Source organism: Mastomys coucha, unplaced genomic scaffold, assembly GCF_008632895.1.
Source record: "Mastomys coucha isolate ucsf_1 unplaced genomic scaffold, UCSF_Mcou_1 pScaffold20, whole genome shotgun sequence".
Classification (NCBI taxonomy): domain Eukaryota; kingdom Metazoa; phylum Chordata; class Mammalia; order Rodentia; family Muridae; genus Mastomys; species Mastomys coucha.
Genome location: NW_022196903.1, coordinates 81,468,426 through 81,495,395, shown reverse-complemented (window position 1 = coordinate 81,495,395; position 26,970 = coordinate 81,468,426). Strand labels below are relative to the sequence as shown.

At 48.0% G+C, this 26,970-nt stretch overlaps 2 protein-coding genes and 1 non-coding gene across 3 annotated transcripts in view; all 3 read right to left on the bottom strand.

Annotated features, from left to right (window-relative positions):
* Window positions 1-229, bottom strand: part of Hmces (5-hydroxymethylcytosine binding, ES cell specific) — a gene marked incomplete at its 3' end in the record, with an annotated part of 14,826 nt that extends 14,597 nt beyond the window's left edge. Inside the window, exon 1 of the mRNA XM_031384040.1 lies at window positions 135-229. The remainder of the gene's footprint in view (window positions 1-134) is intronic.
* A 371-nt stretch (window positions 230-600) lies between these two features.
* On the bottom strand, window positions 601-25,052 carry Copg1 (COPI coat complex subunit gamma 1). Its single transcript, XM_031382486.1, has 24 exons — window positions 24,914-25,052; window positions 23,854-23,906; window positions 23,239-23,319; window positions 22,947-23,018; window positions 22,678-22,757; window positions 19,639-19,714; window positions 19,371-19,463; window positions 18,970-19,056; window positions 17,711-17,868; window positions 17,490-17,623; window positions 15,879-15,946; window positions 15,526-15,714; window positions 14,246-14,341; window positions 11,752-11,995; window positions 10,752-10,827; window positions 10,112-10,215; window positions 9,324-9,449; window positions 8,988-9,056; window positions 6,864-7,006; window positions 6,422-6,593; window positions 5,601-5,698; window positions 4,235-4,373; window positions 3,886-3,984; window positions 601-2,020 (listed from the first exon to the last, which is right to left on the bottom strand). Exons 1-24 carry the CDS (start codon window positions 24,948-24,950, stop codon window positions 1,890-1,892), a joined length of 2,625 nt encoding a protein of 874 aa, XP_031238346.1. The 5' UTR covers window positions 24,951-25,052; the 3' UTR covers window positions 601-1,889.
* Window positions 7,692-7,798, bottom strand: LOC116100055. Its single transcript, XR_004122424.1, has one exon. It is a non-coding gene; the product is annotated as a U6 spliceosomal RNA (small nuclear RNA).
* Window positions 25,053-26,970: the final 1,918 nt, after the last annotated feature.

The window sequence follows — 26,970 nt, the reverse complement described above, 5'->3', positions numbered from 1 at the left end:
AGCCCGCCCGCGTCTCCTCAGCCTGGTCTTCTCCTCCGCCCGCCCGCGTCCCCTCAGCGCGGCCTTCTCCCCGCCCGCCCGTCCTCCCGTGTGCCCCTCGGGGAGGCCTTCCCCACGCGTCCGGGTCCCCTCACCGCCTGAGAGTCTAGTCCACTCTTCCACAGGTGGAGCGTCCGTCTAAAGGACTCCGCCCCGCCCCTCGGTAATCCCGCCCCACCCCCGACGTGACGTTGACGCCGACGCCGTCGGGGTTCCCTCCCCACAGGTGGGGGTGTGGCTAGATGAGCCGAGCTCTGTAGGCGCTAGAAATCAGTTCCACTGGTTCACCTTAAAACAAGACAAAATTCACACACCGGAGACAAGCACTCCAGGACGCCTCTGTTCCTCCTTCCCAGGCCAGAACCTGAAACCAGGAAACCTGCTTCACAGTCGTGCCTTCTGAGAGTTGTTCGTTCAAGTCACCCTCAAATGTGTAAAGCCACCTGAGTTGCTACTCTTCTAGCTATTCACACAGAACCCCTAAGGGTCAGGAAGCCCCACCTTGTTTCCGTTTTAACATTTAAAACAAGAGTAATCATCACAAAAAGAGGCTGACTCGCAATTTCTTTAGTGAAGTTTATTTGAATGGAATGGCTTCCAGCTGTGAACAGGCCTGGGAGTAGAAGGGGAGGGTATTAGGCAGAAAGAATACAATCATGAAGGTCTAAGCTTGATGTGGCCTTGAAGGTCAGGCTCTCCTTTAAAGCCTGGAGAGGCCTTTCATAAAGGGCTGCAAAGTAGCAGAGAGGCCAGGCAAGGACAGCTGCTCCAAAGTCCCCAGGAGGAGAGGTGGGGGGCAGAGGAATTGTCTTTAGGGAGCAGCCCTCAGGTCACCTACCTGAGAAAACCCCCCAAATGAGAAATCTGACTCCTTCCTTATAACCTGTTAGGAAATTTCACATGCCACGACTTAGTTCAACACTGCAGGCGTGACCGAGGAGCCAGGACCATAGTCATGAAATAGGCCATAGCAAAGACAGCTTAACTTTGCTCAGGCGTAGCCTGATCTCAGGTTATGAGATTCATCCTAAAGGTGCAGGCCCATGTTCTAGCGTGTACATGTGTATGTGCATACAGTATACAGGTGTGCATGAGGTCAGGAGGCAACTCTTGCAAAATGGTTCTCTTCTACCAACCTTAACTTTACCTGCTGAGCCACCTGGGTAGCCCCATAGGAGTTCTTCAGGTGTTTCCAGGTTTAAAACCACCTGAAGTGAGTCAAAGCCCAAGCCCTGAGGCACACCCTAGGATTTCTCACTCCAGCCCAGCAGGAGATACTGTTTTCCCCTCACAGACCCAGAGCAGGTCAGGACACCCTCTAATCCAAAGCTAATCATGTAACACCCCAGTGAAGGACCCTTTGGAGACCCATGCATCTACAAATGCCTGAAGATGAGTGGCTTATCAGATCTGCTAGTGGTTGTCACTTGGCTAGCCTTTAGCCCCATCCTAAGCTTGGCACTGACACAGTCCCAAGGGGATATGCACATGCTCCATTTGGTGAAGGGAGGCCTCACGGAGAAGTGAAGGCCCTGAGCACAAGCCTGCAGAAGCAGCAGTCATTCAAGAAATACATGCTGACTTACTATAGGGATGAGACAGTTTCTTTGGGTATAAATATTAGAGAAAGTCTGAACATTTTATTCATTTGTGACATCTCCTAGCAGGCAGGGTGACAAAAATCTACCCTAGCATTCCTGAATGATAGGATGGAATTAAAAAAAATCTGTATTGATTCTTGATTGTTTCCGAACACAGTGGTCTGGGGGAAGGGTTTCCACGGCTTCACAGGGAAGAAGTGGCTTCGACGTAGTGTTGGTCAAGATAGGAGTAGGGCTTACGCCAGATCTTTAGCCCACGGATGCCAAGATGATATCTACTGGCAGCTCCTCTGAGCTTCTGGCTGTCACCTGCATCGTCACTGTGTCCAAAAGCAGGAGCCGGGAACGCACAAGGATGTCATGACCACCCCGGAACACTCCTGGAAGAGAGAAAGCAGAGCTTTGTGATGCTGAAGGAGGCTGTGCTTAGAGTGACACATGATCAAGGCAGCCCCCCCAGCTGCCCCCCCCATGCTGAGGCACAGCTGGGAGGCCTGGGCAATTCTCACTGCTTCCCTGAGCTCTGGAACACTAAAGTATGTAAGGCTTATACCTCACGTTAGAGGCTCACAGACAGTGGCTGAATCTCAGAGTGTGGATGAGGGGGTGAGCCCTAGTAAGACAAAAAAACCACAAAGCAGGTGTCTGACAGACCCAGGGGACTGAGCTGCTTCATCAAAACTAGAGAGATGAGCCAGTCAGCGGTGAGCTGTGAACTCACAGAAGCAGAACACCTTCCCAACCATGTTTGTAAACACGCCCTGCCCCCCACCTCCCAAAATAACCACCACCCCCCCCACACACATACACACAAAAAAACCATCCAAGGTTGGGTGTGTCTCAATGATAACCGATTGGCTTGCCTAGCAGGCAAGGGGCCCTGGGTCTGATCATCAGCCCTGAAGAGTGAAGGCTGAGGCAGGAGAATTACAAGTTCACGGAATCTTGAGTTATACATAAGATTGTGCTGCAGAAATCTGCCTAGCCTCAGTCACCGAGTCTCATTCTCAGCTCCATCTTCACAAATGTTGAGGGCAATATAAGCCATGGCCTTTTTTTTAAAAAAGATTTATTTATTTATTATATGTAAGTACACTGTAGCTGTCTTCAGACACCCCAGAAGAAGGCATCAGATCTCATAACGGATGGTTGTGAGCCACCATATGGTTGCTGGGATTTGAACTAAGGACTTTCGGGAAGGGCAGTCAGTGTTCTTAACCGCTGAGCCATCTCTCCAGCCCAGCCATGGCCATTTCTGAGCTAAACACAGGATAGCAAGTATTTACATATGAATTACAAAATAAGTTGCATGAAAATACTCTAGGGAAGAGAGTGGGCACAGGTGTTCTGGCAGTGGGGAGAAGAACAGTAGTGTTCGTTATGTGCACCATTTAATTTTGTATGTGTTGGGAAATTTCCAAGATGAAATATAGACAGCCATACTTTTTAACTTTTTTTTTTTTCTGTTTTTTCAAGACAGGGTTTCTCTGTTTAGCCCTGCCTGTCCTGGAACTCAGAAATCTGCCTACCTCTGCCTCCCAAGTGCTGAGATTAAAGGCATGCGCCACCACTGCGTGGCTTAACTTATTTTTAAAAAACTTTTATGTATGTTGGTGCTTTGCATGCATGTATGTCTGTGTGAAGGTGCTGGATCCAGGGGAATTGGAATTACAGACAATTGTCAACTGTAGGTTCTGGGAATTCTGTTTTGCTTTGCTTAGGTTTTTCTGGAGACTATGTCTCAATATGTAGCCCTTGGCTTTAACTTACACAAAAGTTCCTGTCTCTGTTTCTCAAATGCTGAAATTACAGGATGAGTTACCAGGCCAGGACCCACACCCACTCTTCTTATAAAGAAAACAAAAAACAAGAACAACAAAAAACCCAATAAAGATGATACTTAGTTAAAAGAGCATCAGACAAGCCATTGAAAAAGAAATATAAATAGAGACACATAACTTCATTCAAAATGCAAAAACTACATTAAAACTGCATCGGGGGCTGGGAGATGGTATTTGGAGCCCCAGCATTCAGTCACGGACCTGCTGCTTTCAGATGACCAGCACCAAAGAGAAATGCTGAACCATCATGCCACACCCCCTGCAGCTAATCCCATAGGATAAGGAACATGACCTTGCCAGGACTATGAGAGCACAGGTGTTCCTGTATGAGAAGTTGGATGGCGGCAGACAAAGCCCAGTGGCATTCCCAACATGAAGCTACTCAGACCACAGGCGTTTCTTACCAGCTAGCAGCAGCGTGTGAGTGTTCTTGTTTTCTGGCACTTTGTCTGACCTCTCACAAGGGTGCATTCCCAAGAACTTCACAATATTGCCCACAGCCTCTGCAGGGAAAGATCCCAGCAACATTAAGTCACAGGTGTGTGAGTATTTGTGTGCTTTTGTTGGGTGCTAGTCAAATCCTGGGCCTAACACATTACGTATGCCCTTTCTCCCACCCCTCAACTCCACCAAGACACAAGTCCAGTCAGTCCCAAGTTAGGTACCCCTTATGGCTCTGGATTCTTGGTGGGAAAGGGGGAGGCACACTGGCCCACCACAGTATAGCCAGAGATGGTGTCACCAGCATTTTACCTTCAAGTGTCTTGATAGTAGACAGGGTGAAAGTTTCCTCCTTCTCAAACTCATCCCCAACCTCATCCCAGGCTGCTTCAAAGTTCACTTTCATGACTTTCTGGATGTGATCGGCCACAGTAACTTCTAGATCCTCCAGCTAGAGAAATGGAGACACAGTTAGACTTTAGGGAGACTTCCTGTTCCACATTTTTAGGCCTCCGCTCTGAACTCATCTCCTTATCCCTTCCTTCCTGCAGCACTTAGCAGGTACCTGCTACTGAAGGCACATGGTGGGCTTCAGGCTTCAGAACACAGAGCAAGCCCAAGGTACCTAGTCAAAGTGGCACTGCTTCAACCGGCAACAGTCATTTCTCCAGCAGATTCTGTACTTCAATTGTGTCTTCTAGGCCCAACATAGGCAGAACCCTATTGTCATCTCAGCTGTGAACTTGACAAACACTCCCATTCAGCCAGCCTGCACTGACAGTGTTCACGCAACGACTCCTTTGCTCATTCTTCTAACAGACCTTCACAGAAACCTGTTCTTGCAGGTGTTCACAGTGCATATGGCCAGCACTACAGTGAAAGGAATGCCCCAGCTATAGCTCCTGAGAGGAGAGGTCTTAAGGCAGTTCCTGCCTCAGTCATTTCGGCTTAGGAATGGCCATCTCTACTTTGTGTGAATGTCAGATGCATGCCCAGTTATCCAGAAAGCAACATTATAAGAGCAATTCAAGTCTTAAAATCTTGCTTTCCTTTTGAGCCAGAATTATTTTAAGAAAATTAAAAAAAAAAAAATGTGCTGGGTTGCCGGGCGGTGGTGGTACACACCTTTAATCCCAGCACTTGGGAGGCAGAGGCAGGGGATTTCTGAGTTCAATGCCAGCCTGGTCTACAGAATGAGTTCCAAGACAGTTGGGGCTACACAGAGAAACCCTGTCTCGAAAAACCAAAAAAAAAGAAAAAGAAAAAAAATGTGCTGGGCATGAAGGCATGCCTTTAATACCAGAACTTGGGAGGGAGGCAAAGGTAGGCAAATCTCTGTGAGTTCAGGGCCAGGTCTTCAAAGTGAGTCCAGAACAGCCAGGGCTCTGTTACACAGAAAAATCCTGTCTCAAACCTCCCCACCCCACAAAAAAAGAAAAAACAAACAAACAAACAAACAAACAAAACAAAACAAAAGACAATCAGAAATGTATTTTTAAAAATCTGTACACATGTCTGTGAATGACAATCAAGCAGTTCTTGTAGACGCCCGAAAAGGGCATCAGATCCCCTAGAACTGAAGTTATAGACAGTTCGTTACTATGAGGGTGCTAGGAATTGAACTTGAGTTCTCTTAATTACTGAAGCATCTCTTTAGTCCCGGACATGATCCTCTTACCACATACTCATCCTCATAGCCTTCTTCATCGATTTCTCCTGTGTTGGGGTCACAATCCTTAACAGTGAACTTCATCACACAGCTGAACGTGCATGCCACTGTGGGGAAGAAGGGTTGGATGAAGACAAGCTCCTTCTTGGTCAGGTGGCCATGACCTGCCCTTCAGGCAGCATTAAAAACAGCTAACATAGGCCGGGCAGTGGTGGCACACGCCTTTAATCCCAGCACTTGGGAGGCAGAGGCAGGCGGATTTCTGAGTTCGAGGCCAGCCTGGTCTACAGAGTGAGTTCCAGGACAGCCAAGGCTATACAGAGAAACCCTGTCTCAAAAAAAAACCAAAAAACAAAAAACCAAAAAACAGCTAACATGCTATCAACCCCAGCATGCTGGGTAAAGGTCATAGATCCAAAAAAAGACCAAAGAAACAGACATAATGCAGGGGCTGAGACCATGCCACAGCTGCACAACACTGTCCAAGATGGAAAAAGAAAGCTGGTGATATCACTGGAGAAGTGAATCTGAGATGTCTGTTGTTTGTGCTAGACTTTGAAGAATACTGTGCTATAGCAAGAGTACCTACTTGTCTGAAGACCAAACTTCAAGTCTTTGATTCTAAACTTACAACCCACCTAACTGAGCCTCAGCTTCCTCAACTATGAACAAGAATAGGCAGCACTTCTCAGAGTTACCGAGAGAAAAAAAAATAAGATATGAAAAGAACTTGGGCCTACGCAATTCTTATACCTAAATCAAAGAGTTTCTGTGCTATCCTTAACACACAGACTCCCATGAAGCGTGAATGGTATCTATAGAGAGCTTACCAGCCGTGGGGTCTTCCTTGGGCAGAGCCACTAGCGTGTAGCAGGTCCCAGGCTGGTTGTAGGGCAAGCTCCGCACAGGCACATAGGAGAGCACTTCATATGCCTCAGTGGGCTCCATCTGCACTGTGACATTCTCCAGAGTCTGGTCATTGAGGGTGTTTGTGCAGTCAAACTGGATAAGGTGGAATGGGGTTCACATGTTGCTATATGGGAAGAGTCAGGATGTACACCCCTCCCCAAACATACACACACACACACTAGGCCCCTGCCCCAGCCCTCTGCCTGGTTGAACACTCACAGACTAAAGAAGCCTCGAAAAGGAGCAATGAGACACACCATCAAGTTGTACCCCCAACCAATTCTATGGCAAGCCCCATAGGACTCTCAGACCAAGGACTGCCCTGGCACAGGTACCAGCTGGGTTATAGGCTGCCCTTCTTACCTGGAACACCAAGTGGTCAGAGAAGGTGTGTTTGGTGCAACGGATGACATATTCAGTCTCGGACTCAGTGAGGGCCACTGGCTCAGGAGAGGACTTGAAGAGGGGCCCTAGCCCCTGGAACTCAGGCACCGCTGCTAACTGCTCTGAAAGCCACAGGCCACATTCACTTGGTTTCTGGATCCCCACACCAATTTGTGTTGGTTTCTAGTAAAACCCTCAGGTCCAAACCCTCCCTGAGAGGAAGACTTGCATGTCCAACTGGCTGCTCGCTCTTCGTCAGCACGCTCCAATATATGTCATGAAGCTCTACTTCAAGTTGTATAATCCTCCAGGAAGACCCACCGTGTCTTATGCAAGATGTCTGAAGCAATTCGCTAAGTGGGAAACTCCAATGTCTCCGGCCTAATCCATCTGAAAATCCTCACCTTTAGTTCATTACTGATTCTCTCTCTTTCTCTATCTGTCTGTCTGTCTCCGGTCAAGATTAGAGGGGACAGCTGTCAGCCGTCTGTCACGGGTGCTATGAGTTGAATGTGGGTCCTCTGCAAGAGCGGCATCTAAACTTAGCTGCTGAGCCTTCTCTCCAGCCCTGGGCAAGGACTCTTAAAGATGTCGAGGTTAGGAAGGACTGCAAGGATGAGCTGCTTCCTTTAGAAACACAGCCTGGAGCTGGAGAGATGGCTCAGAGGTGAAGAGCACTGGCTGCTCTTCCAGAGGTCCTGAGTTCGATCTATAACTAGCTATAATGAGATCTTGTGCCTTCTTCTGGCCTGCAATCATATATGCAGGCAGGATGCTGTATACATAATAAATAAATCTTTTTTTTTTAAAAAAATGGAATGCTTCACGAATTTGCGTGTTATCCTTGTGCAGGGGCCATGCTAATCTTCTCTGTATCGTTCCAATTTTAGTATATGTGCTGCCAAAGCAAGCACTAATAAATAAATCTTAAAAAACACTTCCTGGAGAAAAACAGATCCACCCTATGCACTGGCCAGTGAAGAGACAAGAACATGAGCTACTCGATCTTCTCTGGAGGGCCTAACTCTGGGGTTCAGGCTACCTTCAACCTTGTGTTCCTTCTGCCTCAGTCTTGAGAGGTGGCTCAGCGGGTAGGAGCATTGATTGCTATTCCGAAGGTCCTGAGTTCAAATCCCAGAAACTACACGGTGGCTCACAGCCATCCGTAATGAGATCTGTTGCCATCTTCTGGGGTGTCTGAAGACAGCTACAGTGTACTTACGTATAATAAATAAATAAATCTTTAAAAGATTCCTGAGCCGGGTAGTAGTGGTGCACGCCTTGAATCCCAGCATTTGGGAGGCAGAGGCAGGTGGATTTCTGAGTTCAAGGCCAGCCTGGTCTACCGAGTGAGTTCCAGGACAGCCAGGGCTATACAGAGAAACCCTGTCTCAAAACAACAACAAAAACAAAAAAACCCAAAAAACAAAAAAGAAAGTAAAAGATTCCTCTCTGTGCATCCTGGCAGGTCCTAGTCTAGGGTCACCATGACTGAACTAGGCTAATTCTGATAGGCTGAAAGCAGAATATAGTTGAACATCAAGCTAGGTGTCTGTAAAAGATATCCACCTCTAACACCTTCAGAAAAGGTTCTCTTTCCTGATGCTAGGCAAGATTTCTCCCTGGTGGTCACTGGCCAGCTATGTTAGGCACAAGGCTTGAGGAACTGTTTCAGCAGCAATAGGGAACAGATACAAGACGAGAGGATCAGAGACGGGCTGCCCTCAAATTCCTTGACACTAGCCTTTAAGTTTCAAATATAGTGTTTTAACAGCAGACAATATTTATAAGGCAACATGGACGGCACACATAAAGAACCAAAAACACAGCACAGTGTCTCTGAATGCCAGCTAAGCTCCATCAAACAGACATTCTGAAACCCAGGCCATGAACACTCAGAGTCAAACATGAAAGAAGCTCTGGCAGTCTCTATCACCTGGCTCTTGAGGAACCCAGAGTTCTTGCTCTCTTTAAAAGTCCTTTGTGCTGGGCTGAAATGCAGGGCATCAAGCATGCACGCTGGCATCTACCACCGCGGCACGCGTGTTTAGCAGTTGGCAGGCTCTGAAGTCACACACTACTGACCATAATGGCATGACTCACCTTGGAAAATCTCCTGCCGTGTGGCTGCCACCTTCTCCGGCTGTTTGACGGCTGCGGCAGCGGTGCTTTCTGCAAGAGCAAGCATACCTGGTGTGGTAACCACAGCTCCACTCTCAGGCAGCATGGTGCTGCTGAACCCAGGGGTTACTTGCATGTTGTAAATGCCAACTCTCCTGAGAGAGAAGCACGCAAGGAAGAGAGCAAGCTGGCAGCATGGCTCTCCCTCCCAACTTAGGGCAAGAGGACAAGGGCTACACCCTTTGTAGTATACAGCCTGTCCTTGTACACTTACAGACAAGGGAAACAGATGGGCCTTGAAGATGAGCAGGGCCTTACCTGGTCTCTGCTCTGCCATAGGCGTGGTGGCCAGAGGCACAGACTTGAGGTCAAATGGCTTCTCTGATGGTTCCAGCGTATACTGCTGCAGGGCTTTCTCCAGACCAGGGATGGACACGGTCAGACCTAAAGCCAATAGAGAGTCATTCTGCCTGGCTGGCACAATGGAGAGGCATAGCGTGCAAGGGAAGGCAAAGGCCTGGGACCCCTACTATGACTGCTAGATGTGCTGATGCTGACATAGTCATGGAACCTCTGAGCCTTACTCCCTATCCTTTTCGTCCTTCCACAGGGTTGGCAGGTAGGTAAATACGGAGTAAGTTTAAATGCTGGTATGAAGATATAAGCCAACACACCAGGCTTAAAGGTTTTTATTAATGACTGTTTTGCACTCTGGACATTGACCTGAGGGGATTGTCATAAACTCCAGGCCAGCTGAAGCTATATAATGAGATACTATCTCAAAACAACACAGAAGTTTTGGACTGAGGATACAGCATGGTGGTGTTGACTTGCCAAGCATATGCAAGTCCTGAGTTCAACCAGAATAATACACAAGGAGTAGTTAATTTACTTGGCTATTTCCATTGACTGGTTCAAGCCATGTGGCCCTGGGTCTTCTGAGGTTATATCAATCTGAGGTTGATATCAATCCAAGAGACTGCTATACAAGTCCAGAGAAGTATGAATGGTGTCTTGGGTGTCTTGGCTCAGGGATAGCACACCTGCTAAGGCCACAGGAAGGGCCAAAAGCTCCAGGAAGGCCTGGGTGGCCAGGGACGACTTACCGTTTAGGATGTAACCTGCGTTGAGAGCCTTCTGCTTCTGCTCCAGAACGTTCAGATAGAAGGTGGCTCTGTCTCTCACTTCATTGTCATCGTCCATCACACACCTGCAGCCAGGACACAAGGCACGCCTCACTGAGCCTAGCCAGGGGGTCAGAAGGACCCTGCAGAACTACATGGGGATGGCAGGGCAATGCAGAGCTCTTAAAGCTTGACAGTATAAAATACAAGGGACTGATGCAGCTCAGTGGTAGACAACTCCCCAGTAAAGATCTCACCCAGCACCATAAGACAAAACACAGAGGTACCCTTGAGCTCAGAGAAATACACTTCTGGACTCTGCAGGTACTAAGCACCACACATAGTACACAAAAATACATGCAGGCAAAACACCCACACAAATAAGATAAACATAATTAAGTTTTTGTTGGATGTGGTGCCTCAGACCTTTGATTCTAGCACTGGGGAGTCAGAGGCAGGAGGATCTCTGTGAGTTTGAGGCCATCATGGTCTACAGAGCAAATTCCAGGATGGCCAGGGCTATATAGAGAAACCCCACCTCAATGAACAGATTTTTGAATAAAAGGTGGACTGGACCCAAGGGAGCACTGCTATGCGCTCTGGCCTCTGGGCTGAGACTCACCTCTTCAGCAACACCAAGATACTAGGCAACATCTCTTCGTTCTGGGCTCCAAACTTGGCCAGAGCACTTACTGCACCTAGTTCCAAAGTAAATATGACTCACACGCAGCCCCTCGAGCCCACTTGCCAGTGCGCTGAGGATGCCAGTGTTTAAAGTGGGAATCCATGCAGAAGAGCTAGTGGGTGGCTGATACAAACACAGAACAGATGCGGTGGAATCCTAGTGGATCTTGGTGCTACCCAGATCTCTAATTCCACTTCCAGACATTGGAGAAAGGGCTCCTGTTCTAGGGCTCTAGGGGCAACTTTCAAATGAGTAAGGTGACAGAAACCATCAACACTGTTAGCTACTTCTGAGCAGCTTCATTTGTAGCTAAGCCTGAGAGTTAAACATGAGAAAATAAACCATCACTTACTGATTAACTACTAAAAGAAGACAATTTGCCTACAACGGGTATAGAAGTAAAAATGGAAAATAAGATGAAATTAAAAAGATGGTAGGGCTGGAGAGATGGCTCAGTGGTTAAGAGCACTTCCAGAGGTCCTGACTTCAATTCCCACATGGTGGCTCACAAACATCTATAATGGGATCCGATGCCCTCTTCTGGCATGTCTGAAGACACTATAGTGTACTCATATAAATGAAATAAATCTTTAAAAAAAAAAAAAAAAACAAGATGTTAGACTGTTAGATCACTGACTTATAAAAAAAAGATAAATTTTGTGGTGTGTGTTATCTCTCCAGGTATGGTGGTACATATTTAGGATCCCAGCACATAGAAGGCTGAAGCAGTAGGACTTCAAGTATGAGCCAGCTTGGCTATAGAACAAGACCCTATCTCAAAATATAAAAGCAAACTCTAAGTACTGACAATGTAAAATAACAGCTTATGAGGCCATGTCCCCAGTGTGCTTGTCCCCCTGGGAGCTTAGGTCCCTTTGCTGGGCAAATTCACTGCAAAAGAAGCTAAAAGGCCAGGATCACCCCAGCTCAGATATACCTGCCCGAACCTCTTCATGCTCCAACACCACACGGTTGTAGATAAAGCGAATGTACTTGGAGGGGTTGTTGGTCTTGGGCCCCTCCTGGCCCAACAGGTGCAGGATGCGAGTGGCCAGCACAGTGAACTCGCAGTCCTCGATGAACTCGCACAGGTGTGACAATCCTGTCTCCTTGCTCTCTGAGTTCTCCTCAATGATGCTGATGATGCAGTCCACAATGGCACGCTTGTACTCAAAGCCACCCTGCGAGAGAAAGGGCTAGCTGAGCAAAGAGCTCACATCCTCTGGAGACCAGCTGAGGCCCAGAGCCTAGGCAGGCCCAGAGACAATGCTCCATAGACAGCCTGGAAGCAGGGGCCTAGGTTTCTGTCTCTTTGTTGGATAAAACAAAAGGCTTGGCAGCTTACTAGGGCCTTCTAATTCTAACAGGGGAAAGATTAATGGAAACATTTCAGACCCCATTTCTTTTCTTTTTTTTTCTGATCAAGGTTGGATGTTTGAATCCGGGGATTAAATAGGCAGGCAAACCCATCCCCTAGTAAGCCAGGATCTTGTCAGACCCCATTTCTTCGGCTGAGTGTAACACACATTTCAGTAGTGAACTGTCATATGCTGTTTAAGCTGGCTCTGGAGGAAGGGCCTAACCCTAACCCTGTCCTGGCCTCAGACCCAATCATGCTTGGTCGTCTAAGCCCCCTGTCCAGGGATGATTGTCATCTGCCCTATGATAAGAGGAAAGGAGAAGAGCAAGACAGTCCAAGATTACAAACAGCTTCGGGGACCGAAGAGTAAATCACGTAACTACTCAAGACACTAAGACAGGACAATCCTAAATACAAGGCCAGTCAGGACTACATAGGGAGAACTAATCTCAAGGGAAAAGGAAAAAAGGTGCTCTGAGCTCAGCATGCGACCATAGTGTAAGGTACAAACGCCCAAACACTGCATCAATCTTCCTGCTTCAGATAGCTACGTCCTGGTTGCTAAACAAATGTTGGCAGGAGCAAGGCAAGTTCTCGAGTCTGAGTGCTACAGCCCCTCAGTGAGGCCACTCATAGCCTTCACTGCTACAGAAAGCATTAACATTCTGGGAGACAGCCCCGAAGCTGAGTGGACAAAGCCTGGGCTTTTTCAGTGAGAGAAGCTCGTGCTGTAGGGCCAGAGGCACCTGATCTCAGAGACCACAAGGTGGCCTGCTGGTTCTTCACAATAACCCGGGAGGCAGGGCACTCCACTCAAGTCACAGTAAGCCTCACCTTCCAGGTTTTTCTAGATGGGTCTAGTGTATCCCAGGCTAACCTTAAAATCACTATGTAGCCAAGGATGACCTTGAGCTCTGAACCTTGTTTCTGCTTTTCAATTGCTAGGATATACAATACAGGCATGGGAAGTGCAGGTATGGATTACCTACCCAGTTTATATAGTGCTGAAATCACATCAGGGCTTTGAGCATGCTGGGCAAGCATGATGCCAACTGAGTTACACCCTCAGTTCCCAGAATCCTTTTTTGTTGTTGTTCTTTTTTTAAATGTGTGTGTGTGTGTATGCACACGCATGCACACTCCTATGTGTACATAAGAACATGTAAGTACAGGTACTTAAAAAGGCGAGGATTTGGTGTTGAGTCCCTTAGAGCTGGAGTTATAGACAGTTATCAACTGCTAAATATGAGTCCAAAGTTTGGTTCTCTGTAAGAACAGTATGCATTCCTAAGCTTTCTCCAGCCCCCCCTTTTTTTAAATAACTAATACACACACACACACACACTTATTATCATTTTGTGTTTATGTTTAATAAGTGTGTGTGAATACAGGGCTATATATATCTCATGTCACAAACATGGAGAGCATATCAACTTTTTGGAGTTGTTTCTCTCCTTCCACCATGGAATCCAGGAATTAGATTTGTTTAGTAAACCTCCAAACTACTAGGATTAAAAGTGGGCACCACTATGCCCAGTAGAAGTTTATTTTTTATGGATATGCATTCTAGAGGCAGAGACAAATGGATCTTCACCAGGTCAAGGCTAGTCTGTTTTATATAGGAAGTTCCAGGACAGCCAGATCTATGCAGAGACCCTGTCACAAAACTAAAAACAAACAAGCAAGCAAGCAAACAAAACAAAACCAAAAAACAACAACAAAAAAACCAACTAAACCTAGAACCCATGTTGTGTTTTCAGCCCCAGTTTTCCAAGAGCTCCTGATTGGCATTGCAGCCTCCTATGCCAGACTTCGTAAGAGAACCCATGCCCTACCTTTCTGCATAAACACTGCCTCAGGGCACCTGCTGAACCTGTTGCCATGCTGGTGAGTCACACATCACTACTGTAATTATGACAGCTGCTACCGTTGCTTCATCTGTGCAGGAGACTAAAGTGCCGCAGGCGCGGAAAGAAGCTGTTGAATAGTGTTCTGAGCTTAACACGTAGATTTGGCAGTCAGGCCACTCTCTGCACCAAGAGTGTGCAGGACCCCACGGCCCCACCCTTACCTCCTCCCTTAGCATGGTGAACAGGAAGTTCATGAGCACAGCGTGCTTCCGAGGGTACTTCTGGCACAGGGCGCTGATGGCCTGGACAACCACCACCTGGGATGGAGAAACCTGCATGAGTAGCAGTCCCTGACAGTCCTGGGACTTGCTCACTAAATGCCACAGAGTCCCTCCTTAGGCAAGACATGCCCTGGGCTCAACACAAGATAAAACCAGGAGGAATACTTCTCCATGCTGGGGCACAAGTCTGTTTTGGTCTCCAAGCCCTGCCTGGCCTGCTTCTCCCCTGCACTTCCTGTTTTCACCTGACATTCCATTCTGCTCTCTTCCTGGAGTCTCTCTGGCATTCTTCCCTCTGCTCTATCCTTCTTTGTCTTTAACTATCTTCAAGTCCTTCAATGGCTCTCACATCACCCCTCTTGCAGGCTCCTAAGCCATTTCATCTTCTGAGATCCAAGTCTCCTCAAACTCATCCTCTACTGACCAGAAGGGTTATTCTCATATGCAAATCTCACATTACCTTCATAAATCCACAGGCAGAGAAGATTTCTGCCCAATTTGTACAACCCACACTCTAGAATTTATCCTGCTGAATTAAAAATTGCTCCTACCACTATCTGCTCTGACAGAAACTCTGCAGTGACAGATTCTTTTTTTTTTTTTGTTCAGGGACACATTTCATGACTATTTATATAACAATGAAATAATCTAACTAGGCGAAATAAGAATAAATTAGCAACTGTTAAGAATCAGGGGTGAGGGGCTGGGAATGGAGTGCTGGAATGAGTGCGCTCAGTAAATAACCCAGCCTATTCTGATGTCACCACTTTTACCTTCCCCAATTCCCAGCTGGCCTGGCTCCTAAGTACTTTTTCAATCCCTGCTCCTGCCCTTTCTTCTTGGCTCACACTGACTTCCTCCCCGGCAGCTGCTACTTCTACTTTGGGCCAGCACCTCACTGCGCCTCAGGCTACTGCTCATTTACATGTCTACTTGTTTGTTAAAGCTTGCTCTCCCAACAGAAGGCATCCTCTCCCCATCCACTCCTGCCCCCTCTTTCTGAAACTCTAGAACAGACAGCAAGAACCCAATAAAAACTGCAAGAATGAATAAACAATAAACCCCCCTGGCTAAAAGGTACTGTTTTTAAGGTTCAAAGGGACAGAGGGTCAAAGACTGGGAAAAAGGACTGCGTATCCCAAATCCATACATAGCACAGACAGCAGGCTCAGAACATCTCCCTTGTTTTGGGGACTGCAGGCTGTGGGGGTACTGGGTACCTTGAACTCATCTGAGATCTCCGACATGAAGGAAGAAATCTGCTTCATAAGACGGTCAATGCTGCTCTCGCTCCCTGTCTTGAGAAGGGTGGTGATGGCCAATGTGGCGATGCTACGGTTTGAGTCTGTAACCAGGTTCTCCAGATCTAGATTGCAGGCAGTTACTGCTGATGGGTGTTTCATGGCCACCTGCAGAAGGAGGACAGATACCGGGCAGTACCCAATTCTGTTATTTCACCTACAGGGCAGGCCTGGCCAGAGGTCCTTTGGGGACCCTGTCTACCAGCCTCCCGCCCATTCAGAGGGAGGAGACACCAGCTGACCAGCCTGTCTCCCCTCCTCTCCACTCTTACCTTGTTGAGGGTGCGCACAGCAGCATAGCGAAGTGCAGCCTTGGGTGAGCTACAGAAAAGCTGGAGCACTGCAGGGAGGAAGACACATGTCATCAGGCTGCCCTTGATGCCAGGCAATGGAATGTCAGTGGAATACCTGGGGTACCCAGGGAACAGCACAGGATCAAAGGTGAACAAGCTCTCAGGCTAGTCACACACAAGCCTTTTGCTTAGCAGAGGCCAGCAAAACTGTCTTGCCCTGAACCTTGTCAGTGAGGGCCCCATGGCTATCAATGGGCATCATATACTAAGCACCTCACTGAGTGCGTGTCCTGCATGCCTTCCTGCCTGTCTGATTCTCTGAACTCCCAGGAAAGAGTGGCAAAGCACCTCAAATGACTTTCAGTAGCAGCTACCCAGCAGAAGCAGAGTTAAGTCATGGGCTGTCCACATCTGCAGCCCACTTAGCTACCTCTCTTTCCATGTTCACAGGACCCAGTGGAACATACCTCAGCACCAAGCTAGGGAGTGGAGTTTATTTCTCTCTAGATCAGTGCTAAAGAGTTGACCCCTACTGTATATATCAGGGACCACACTATTCCCTCAACCTGCCTGACTAAAGCTCACAGCTAAAGTCTATGTTCAAGTATAGTCGTGAATGGGACTGTATTCTGGAATATCCAAATCCCTTTCCTTATAGCTTAGCTTTTATTCTCTTGTTATTTATTTATTTATTTTGGAACTAACATTTTTCTTAAAATAGGATGGTGTATCTCTTAAGGCCTCTACTTCATGTCTTTAATTTTCTGGAAATATGAGGCTATCATAGGAGTACATTAGCTCTAGTCAGTGAGTGAGTGTGCATGTTTGTTTGTCCCCAAAGAGGGAGGGAAACTATGTCTACAACTGAACTCATCTTCCTACCAGTTTAGTATCACCACTGTGGGGAACTCTAGAATAGTCCAATCATTACAGCTCTTCCTTGCCTCTGGGCTGGTCCCGAGTTAGATATTTATCCCTCTCTCCTACTCGTGGAACCCCATGTAGACCCTTTTTGATCTCTCAGCATAGCTACTGTTCTGCACCAGCTCCTCTGCTTTTCAAGCCCTGGGTGCATATTCTCTGCTCTCATCCCAATGCCAGCATCTGGTAGGAGGACAGACACTGCTTTACTGGCTCGAGCAGAAACAACTGAAAGTTGCTGGCTTCTCCTTAGTAACACACGGACTGCATCCATACTTGTGCATCACAAGTAGTTTGTGCAGATTCCTACCTTTACCACCTACAGCAAGAGGGTCCTTCGTGCTTCAGAAGGGAAGTGAGGCCTGGTGAGGAAGGTCAGAGGACAGGGGCTTTCCCGCCTGCTCAGGGCAGTTCCACTGAGTCCAGCTGTGAGCTCCAGTGCTACCATAAGAGCCAGCACACTGAGCTTTACAGGTCCTGGGCCCTAACCCCAGTCCTCCTCTGGGGCCAGCTGGCCTAGCATTGCTAGGATGGAGCCCATACCTGCCTCACCAGCACTGAGATGGGACACCTGTGACAGCCCTACATCATGGCCTATCTGAAGACCTCTGGCTCAGGGTCTGTGCCCAGCAGGCAAATGATGCCACAGGGAAGGGGACGTATGGAGACCTGACACGGCAGGGGCCAGCTCTTTGGCACTGCAGCCTGGCAGGTTGACAATGGCTGAGGCAGCTTCATACACCACCATCTCATGCTTGTTGCGCAGGCAGCTTTCAATGAAGTCAAACAGCGGGCTGTCACGGCTACAAAAGAACATAGCAACAAGAAGTTGGGGACAGTCCAGCAATGCAGAAGGCATCATCTAGCTGGCAGGCGACAAGCGTTCTCACCTGCCATCTTCTTCTTCTAGTTGCTTGCTGGCCACGCGGATCATCATGCAGTAGGCAAAGGGGGACTTCAAGCCATGCCGGGTGAACTTACTGATCATCTTACTCACAGCCAGGCGGTCATTCTTCCGCACATGGTATAGAAGTCCTAGGGCGTGGTACTAGAGGACAGAGGCAGCATGGGAAATAGACACATAAGGCCAGGTCTGCTACAAGGCAGCCCTGGGAAGGGCATTGTGTCTCTCTAGCTTCACCCTTCTTGTTTTAAGAAAACTATAGCACTCACATCCATACAGAGGGGCTGAAACAACTTCCCAAGCACTCTGGGGAACTACCTCCAGTGTAGTGCTCAACACACCACACACATGATGTTCTTATTTGCACCAGAGTTTTGAACCATGCAGGTATCCTGAGTATGTGAGAGAAGACACCAGAACAGAAGCGCTGCAGGAGACAGCTAGGGCAAGACCCGAGCATAGTCCTGTGGGCCATAGGACACAAACCCTTCCAACACCCAGAGGACTGGCTTGCTTGTCCCTGCTTATTTGTCCCACTGTGGCAAGACAGCTTTAGAGGTCTATAAGTCCAGGGACACCACTTTTAGAAATGTAAGCTACTAAGGTCACTCCCCATTCATTCTGTTCATTCTTAGTCAAGTGGTATGTGAGGGCCAAGGTACGACAGGTGTGTGTGCTTTCCACTGCTAAGTGCCTCTGACCCTTAGAGGTGTACACTAAAGCATCATTGCTGACCCCAAAGACACATCCACATGGAGTTAGGAGAACAACAATCCCTGAGGGAAAGGGACAAGCTGCCTTCCCACCCCTCACTGAGTATGTCTTCCTCATTTAACCCTTGCTCTTCCAACTTTCCAGAGAAACTGAAAACTGAGGCTCAGCAAGAGGCGCACTAGGCTTAGGTTACAGAGCAAAGTTTCCCAGATGGAAGCCCCATGTCACTAACAGAACCAGCTCAGCAATGTTTTGGACTGTGATGGCCATCGGCCTACCTGGGCTAGATGAGCTGTAACAGCCTGTATTCTAAAACATTACCACCTACCACTCAATATACTTGGTTATATCAGCAGCATCCAATGAGAAACTCCTAAACACCCATGGGTTGCCTTGGCTGTTTCTCCCCAAGCCCCCATCCTCCACACCCAGTGACAAAAGAATAAGAGCCTGTCCTAGGCAGAGGCCACCAGAACTTGTGGCGGTTGGATAATGACAGTGTGCTATGCCCCTGCTTGTTTTCCCTCTCACCTGTACCATGATGTTATCACTGGACGCCGCCTCCTGGGCCTCGTTTACCCAGCGCTTGACCACATCAAAGCTGCATTTCAGCAGGTGCTGTGGGCAGTGGGACTTGTTAAGGGGTCAAAAGGAAAAGTGCCCTTCTTGTCACACCCCTGTCGTCTCTCACATGCAGCCAGGCCCTCTTCACTGTCCTGAGCCCAAGACCAAGGATGGACAGACAGCAGTCACCCTCATTCTCCCTGCCTGGCAGATTTCCTGCCTGATGCCAGTCCTGACAATCTACCATGTACGGAGTGGGTCAAAGCCACTCACCCAATCTCTTCCCAATAGACCCAGTGTCTGGTTCCCCTCAGACATTTTATTCTACCTTCAACCCACACTTGCAGGCCCAAGTCATAGCTACTTACCAGGGAAGACACAAGGGCGGAGCTGGAGACACTGGGAACCTTGTCCACAATCGCTTGTTTCATGTAGCGCTCAACAGCCTGCAGCATGGTGCTCTGTGGCAGGAGAACACAGGCTCAGATGGGGAAACAATGCAGGGCAGAGCAAAGCCAACACTTCAGAAGCTCCTACTGAACATTCCCACCCTGCTTCTCCACTTGATTCAGACAGCTGCAGAACCTAGAGTATGCTTGAGAGCTTGGGAAACAGGTAGAGGGTGAGAGAACTCACATCAGTGATCTGGCAGAGGGCACGGACAGCAGGACCACGGTAATTATCCTCTTTCCCAGTCATGTCTTTTGTCAGGCTGCCGGGGAAAGGAGGCACTGTTGACATGCGGAGGTCATAGGCCATCCCTCTTCTCTACTCACCACCACCTCAACTGAATTAACACACCAGTCTGCGAACTACTGCTCCCTTAGGTTCAACTCCTCCAAGCCAAACAGTAGCCCCATGGAGTTTTACTGAACTCAAAACAGAGCCAGGCATAATGGCTTGCAATCCTAGCACTCAGGAAGACCAAGGCAGGAGGATCACCATGAGCTCAAGGCTCCCTAAACATCAAACAGAGCAGCCTCTCAGTGAGCAGTTTTTTTCCCTCTGCTGGCCTTTACATTTGCCATTGCTCAGCCTGGACCTCTGACTCCTTCCCAATCCAGATTATTCTGGAGACCTTTTCTGGTCCAAAGTCAAGCTGTTGTCTGAAGGAACTCTGGCCAGCCTGGGCATGGTGAACATGGCCCTGGCAGGCCTGGCCTTTCTGCCCTATTCCTTTCTGCCTTGTTAAAAACCATTAGATCACATTCCTAAAGCTAGCAGCCAAGGTCCATTCCCTTACTTAGCTACTCCCTCCTCCTGAGGATGACTACCAAGGTTCAGCAATCAAAAGCTCCCTTTGGCTCACCTAATTAACCCATCCAATTACAACTAAACTCCTCACCCTAACACTGTTTCCCCTTTACCTTTATAAGTTACTATTTGCCTATCGGTCATGTTTGTCTCCTCTCTATCCAGAGGCAGTCCTTCGTCCCATTCCAGGACAACTATCGCTGCCCCTTCTCCCTTGTTCCTTCCTCTTCCCCTCATTCTCTGTCTCTTATTCCCTCTCGTCTGTTCCTCTGGGGCAAATCTCCTTCATGCTCAGAATTTGGTCTTGGAGGTCGTTCTGTTCTGCTTTCACAGTCTATTACCATTCCATAAATCATGTTAGAGCCCAGCTGCCTCACTGTTTGCTGGTAAATCCTGAGGCCATGAGCTGTATAAGTTTCCTCCAGGACTGAGAAATTCCATCCTGCAGTGAAGCACCTTAAGCTGGAAGGTGAACAACTCAAAATCAGATTCAGGGAGTACCTGAAACTGACCAGATTCACAAGGTCCCCTCTCTGCCAGAGTAAGCTATAAAAGCTGAGAGTGTCTCTCAGACTAAGGGCTAAGCTATACAGAAGACTCTCAAGACAGACCAGATACTTGGGCTGCCTGGAAGAGGTTTAGATCAACTGAGGCAGCTGGAAAGGACCCTGTTGAGCTACCTGCAGGCTGTGCAGTGTACTCTAGGTTCCCAGCTCTGTGACATGCCACCCTTGCTGAAGGTGGGCTTTGATGATGCAGCTGTCTGAGTCATTTCTGCTCCTATAAGTAAACCCTCACCCACATTTCCATAAGTAACCCCAATAAAAGTCATGGTTCAGGCTGGAGAGATGGCTCAGGGTAAGAGCACCAACTGCTCTTCCAAAGGTCCTGAGTTCAAATCCCAGCAACCACATGCTGGTTCACAACCACCCGTAATGAGAACTGACGCCTTCTTCTGGTGCATCCGAAGACAGTTACAATGTACTTATTTATAATAATAAATAAATCTTTGGGCCTGAGCAAGCAGAGTGTACTGGAGCAAGGAGGGTCTACCGAGGCGAGCAGAGGTCCTAAAGTCAATTTCCAACAACCAGATGAAGGCTCACAACTATCTGTACAGCTACAGTATGTACTTATTTGCATAAAATAAATAAATAAATCTTTAAAAAAAAGAGTCATGGTTCACCAAACGAGACTTCAGGGGTATCCATACTATGGTCTGTCATGGGTTCCCTATTTGGGATGAGTAATGTGTGTGCTTGTCTCCCCAGGTAAAGTTTTGTCACACAACACCACGGCTTTCTTATTTGCAAATACAGTCCTAAAACCATACATGGACTGATAAAGACATTCAGTATCATCTTCCCTCCCCCAAAAAATGTTTAAATTTATTTTTATTATTTTTGTAATGTGGAAGTATTTGTCTGCATGTGGGTATGTGTACATGAGCACAGGTGCCCTCCAACACACCAGAGCTCTTTGTAGCTGGAGTAACAGACAGTTTAAGCCTCCTGATGTGGGTGCTAGGAAAGCAGTCAGTGCTCTTAACCACTGTGCCATCTCTCCAGCCCAGGAAATATCAATGCCCCTGAAACTGACTGTATGGACCTTCTCCATAAATAGCAATGTCAAGAAGAAATAAAAGGGGCTGGAGAGATGGCTTAGCAGTTAAGAGCACTGACTGCTCTTCCAGAGGTCCTGACTTCAATTCCCAGCAACCACATGGTGGCTCATCTTAGCTGTACATGTTGTCTCTGTCAATGGATCCCACCAGAGGAGCCACCCCTGCCCAGACAACCATCTGTAATGGGATGGGATGTCCTCTTCTGGTGTATCTGAAGACAGCAACAGTGTACTCATGTACATAAATAAATAAATCTTTTTAAAAGGAAAAAAGAACTGGGCCTGAGGGCTAGGGGAGGTTGTTGTGTATTTTTGTTTTGTTTTATTTTATTTTATTTCCTAGAGACATCTTGCTATGTAGCCCGGGCAGGTTCAAACTGGCAGCTATCCTCCTGTTTCTGCCAAATGCTAGGAGTACGAGTGTATGGCACCATGTCCAGCTTTGACTCTGTTCTCAAGGACCCAGAGTATATATCAGTGACATCTGTCCCTAAATTACTCAGCCTAATGCAGAAACCAGTATTAGCCAGTAGGCTTGCTCATTAACTCCCTACACCCTGCTGTTCTTTTCCTTAGCACTGACTAAAGACTTTTGAAAGCTCCATGCTGGCTGTATTGTATAGGAAGGAGGAAGGGAAGGAAGGCCAGAGAAGCCACAAAGAAGCAGACCATTCTAGAGGCTGGCATGGGGTGGGCCTGGGAGGAAAGGGCACAGGACAGATGTCAAAAGTCTCTTGGCTGTACATGTTGTCTCTGCCAATGGATCCCACCAGAGATGCCACCCCTGCCCAGACATGCCTGCTCGTCACAATGATGACATCCTCAGCGATGCAGGACATCTCCTTGATGGTCAAGTAGCACATGCGGCGGAGTGTGGGCTGAAAAAGACATGGAGAAGACCCCATCAGCTCAGATTAGAGACGTGGAGAAGACCCCATCAGCTCGGTGGGAGAGGATTAGTCAGGAGAAGCCTGACTCTGTAGAAGGCAGTCTATACTGACAGGCAGTCCTCCCGCCACCCTGATCCAGTGCCGCATCTGCAGAAACGCATAGGTCGGTGTACTTACATCGCTGGACTGGAAGAGCTTGGTCATGGCAAAGAAAGCCTCCGTGGCTTCAGTAGTCCCTAGGTGCTCCCCCTGTGGTAATCAGAGAAGCCATAGGTTTGGACAGGAGGTCAGCAGGCTAGACCTTGGGAGCATGCAAGGACTTGAGCACAGGCAACACATGAGAGCTGGAAACTTAAAAGGACCCAGGACTAGACTGTTGGTTCCAATTGCAGAGCTGACAAAAGCATAAGCGTACACCTCCATGTATGCAACCCCCCCTTGTATTCCCTGTCAAGCCTCATCTTGTTACCTGGTTTATGAGGTAAAGGATCTTGGTGAGGATGTGGGCACATTTCCGGGGGTTGATAGGAGTTTCATTAAAGACCCGAGCCTGTGAAGAAGCAACCATTACCTCTAGCCCAGTACCCTTCCCTTCCACAGCTGCCCCTCAGTTCACGAAGGGCCTAGAGAACCACACAGTGTGTGTTAAGCTCAGTCCACATCCATGTATTCTCAAGTGGGGAGAGTTTATAGTTTTCTTTTTTTTTAAAAAAAGATTTTATTTAATTTAAGTATACGAGTACACTGTCATGTCTTCAAATACACTAAAAGAGAACCTCAGATCCCATTACAGATGGTTGTGAGCCACCATGGAGTTGATGGGAATTGAACTCAGGACCTCTGAAAGAGCAGCTAGTGCTCTTAACCGCTGAGCCATCTCTCCGGCTCCCAATAGTTTATTTTTCTTAACTTATCTACTAGACATACATGAGGTCTTTGCTTGTGCTGCCCTAATACTAGCCACACTTAGCAAATATAATTAATGAGGTTCCATCTTCCTGGGCCCAGCACTCTATGTATGCTAGTATCTGACAGCAGCGCTGGCAGGTATTCCTGACCAGATACAGGCATGAGTGGCACTTGCCTCTTGGAGCACTGCGCTCTTCTCCAGGTGCTGGAGGGGGTTGGAGCCTCCACCTACAGTGAACAGAGAAGACTGATTACGGGTTGTGATCTTGAATGAATTTCTTTCCTTCTTTTTCTTTTTTTTGAAACAGACTCTCATGTGTCCCTTGCTGGCCTTCAACTCAAAATGTAGTGGAGGTCGATCTTGTGCATCTGATCTTCCTGCCTCCGCCTCCAGGTTTATGTGGTGCTGTGGATCACACACAGGGCCTCATGCATGCTAGGCAAGCACTTTACCAAATGAGTTACAGTCCCAAACGGTGACCCTAACTCTCACGATTCTGCCAAACGTGAGGAAGAGAAGGAAGTCTTTATCATCTACCAGAGCCAGTCAAGGTTCTCTCACAGTCACCTAGCATCCTTTCTGTGCCTTTCAGGGTTCAACAACTGGCACTGATTTATGCAACCAGAACTTAAGTGAGTCTATGTGCCAGAGACAACCAACACAAACTAACCTGTGACTGAGTTTCCCTGACAGCAGATATCACATTAAAAAAAAAGTATTCATGTGATTATCTGGTTACTCCTCTACTATGTGACCACCCTAAACATTCCTATTGCAGGAATCTAGTGTCGTACTTGCTTTAGCTACTGCAATATTAGGATCAGTGAGGCGCCTGATGTTCAGTAATTGTAGTTTATTGAATGAATGAAACGTTCCGGGTTATTAACTGCGGACTGGTTACACCCGGATAGGCAAATAACCATCGCAGCAAATACCAAGAGATCGTGTGAACTACAAGGGATCATCCAGCCTGGGAACCTCCTCTGACAAGATGGGGAAACTGAGGCCCAGGAGTGTGACCCGCACAAGGTCACGCAGCAATCCTGGCCAGAGCTGGCGAGTGTAAACAGTATGTTCCCTCCGAGAACAGCTAAGGATGGACCTGCGCAAAAGCCCCTTCCCCTCTTGGGCCTCGGATCTAGTCCTGACAGAGGCCCGGAAGAAGGAAGCCTACGAAGGTCCCAGGAATCCCCACGAGGATCTGGTCTCCCCAGGCCTTTCAAGGGTCCCTCACCAGACTCCTCGTCCTTCTTGTCGAATTTCTTCAACATGGTGTCAGCGGTAGCTCCACGCAGCAGGAGGATGCTCAGAGTAGCTGGGAGAACTGCTTCTCCCTGCGGCTTCCGTACTCCCGCCCGCCACGTCGCCCTGAGCGCTGCACTATGGACTGCGCCTGCGCACTCTGTAGTTTGCGCCGGCGCACAACTGCGCCCACCTTACTCTTTCGTTGCCGGTCCGGAGACGGCCAAACCCTAATTACGTGGAGGAGGGCGGAAGGGGAGGGGTGGGACCCAGGAAAGTGGGCGTGGTTGGACATTGGGGGCGGAGCCCTAGACTGGCGGTTGCGGGTGCTCCGCTTCTGCGCCCCCGTGTGTTCTGTAGCTGCTGTGTTTGCAGTTGCCCCTGGCTGAATTTAAAGGGCATTCTGATGGGTGGGAGGGTTGCATGCAGCAAGCTGACCCCATAAATGTTCCCTGCTACTCTTTATCGTCATTTTCCGGAAGTCTCTCCAATAGGTTATTTTTCCGCCGCCAGTGAAATGAGCCAGTTTAAGTCAAGTTAGAATATTTTGGGGGCTGGCGAGATGGCTCTTCTGGTAAGAACACTGACTGCTCTTCCAAAGGTCCTGAGTTCAAATCCCAGCAACCACATGGTGGCTCACAACCACCCGTAATGAGATCTGACGCCCTCTTCTGGTGTGTTAGAAGCCAGCTCCAGTGTGCTTATGTATAATAATAAATAAATCTTTAAAAAAAAAGAATATTTTAAAGGCAAACTAATTGGGATGCTGCTCTCGGACAAGTTCACTGGCCCCAAGAATTGAGGCCAGAGGAGTCGCCTTGCGGGGGGAGTGGTGGTGAGGGGGGAAAGGTCACCTGCTGCTAGCCAACGAACCAATTCCATCCGAGTCTAGCTTTGTGAGGCAATGAATATTAGAGTTATGTACATTTGTGCTTTAAAAATGAGATATAACTGGACATAGCGAGTAATTCCAACATTCAGAGAAAGGAGGATGAGAAGTTCAAGGCCATCCTCCTGCACCAGTCTAACCTACATGATTTCAGCCTCAAAAAATAAATAGAGCCAATGAGATGGCTCAGCTGGTAAGTAAAGGGGCTTGCTGCCAAGCCTGGTTCAATTTGTGAAAATTATTAAATGAGTCTTTTCTACTAAATACTATAAAACTTGTATTTTGACAAGGAATTCAAATATTGTTTCTCTTCCTCCACCTTGTAAGACTTTGAATGCAAATGTTTAAATCCCACACCCAGTAAAAACTTTGTTTACTTTATAAAAATGCCATGCTACATTCTCAGATTAATGTGGCTGACCTTTCCCCACTTTGGTTCCTTTGCTGGGATTCTTTTAAAACTAGCCAGTCAAGAAAGACTGAGGTCTGAAAACAGCCAGTGGGAAAAGGACAGAGTCACCACCTGAGTTTGAATAAAAATGTGGTTCCCACGTCTGTATTCTTGTTCGTGGAAGCACATCCTATTAAGAGTCATATTTGCCTGTGAGAGAACTACAATGGGAGTGGGGTCTCCCTCTCTCCCCCCTCCCCTCCCCTCCCTTCTTCCTTCCCTCTGCAATCCCTAACTTATTTCTCTCACAAACTCCCCTAAAGGTAGAAGGAGTCAGTAAAGCAGCTGCTTTACTGCTGACTCCACAAATGATCTCCACACACAAAAAGGTTGTTAGTCAGGCATGGTGACATATAACTTTAGTCCCAGCACTTGGCAGGCAGAGGCAGAAGGATCTCTGTGTTTGAAGCTTCCTTGGTCTGTAGAGCAAGTTCCAGAACAGCCAGGACTACACATAGAAAACCTGTGTTAGAAAGAAAGAAAGGAAGGGAGGGAGGGAGGGAGGGGAAGGAGGAGGGGAGGGAGAGGGGAGAGGGAGGGGGAAGGGGGGGAGAGGGAGAGGGAGAGAGAGAAAGCAGGCTGGGCGGTGGTGGTGCATACCTTTAATCCCAGCACTTGGGAGGCTGAGGTAGGTGGATTTCTGAGTTTGAGGCCAGCCTGATCTACAGAGTGAGTTCCAGGACAGCCAGGGCTACACAGAGAAACCCTG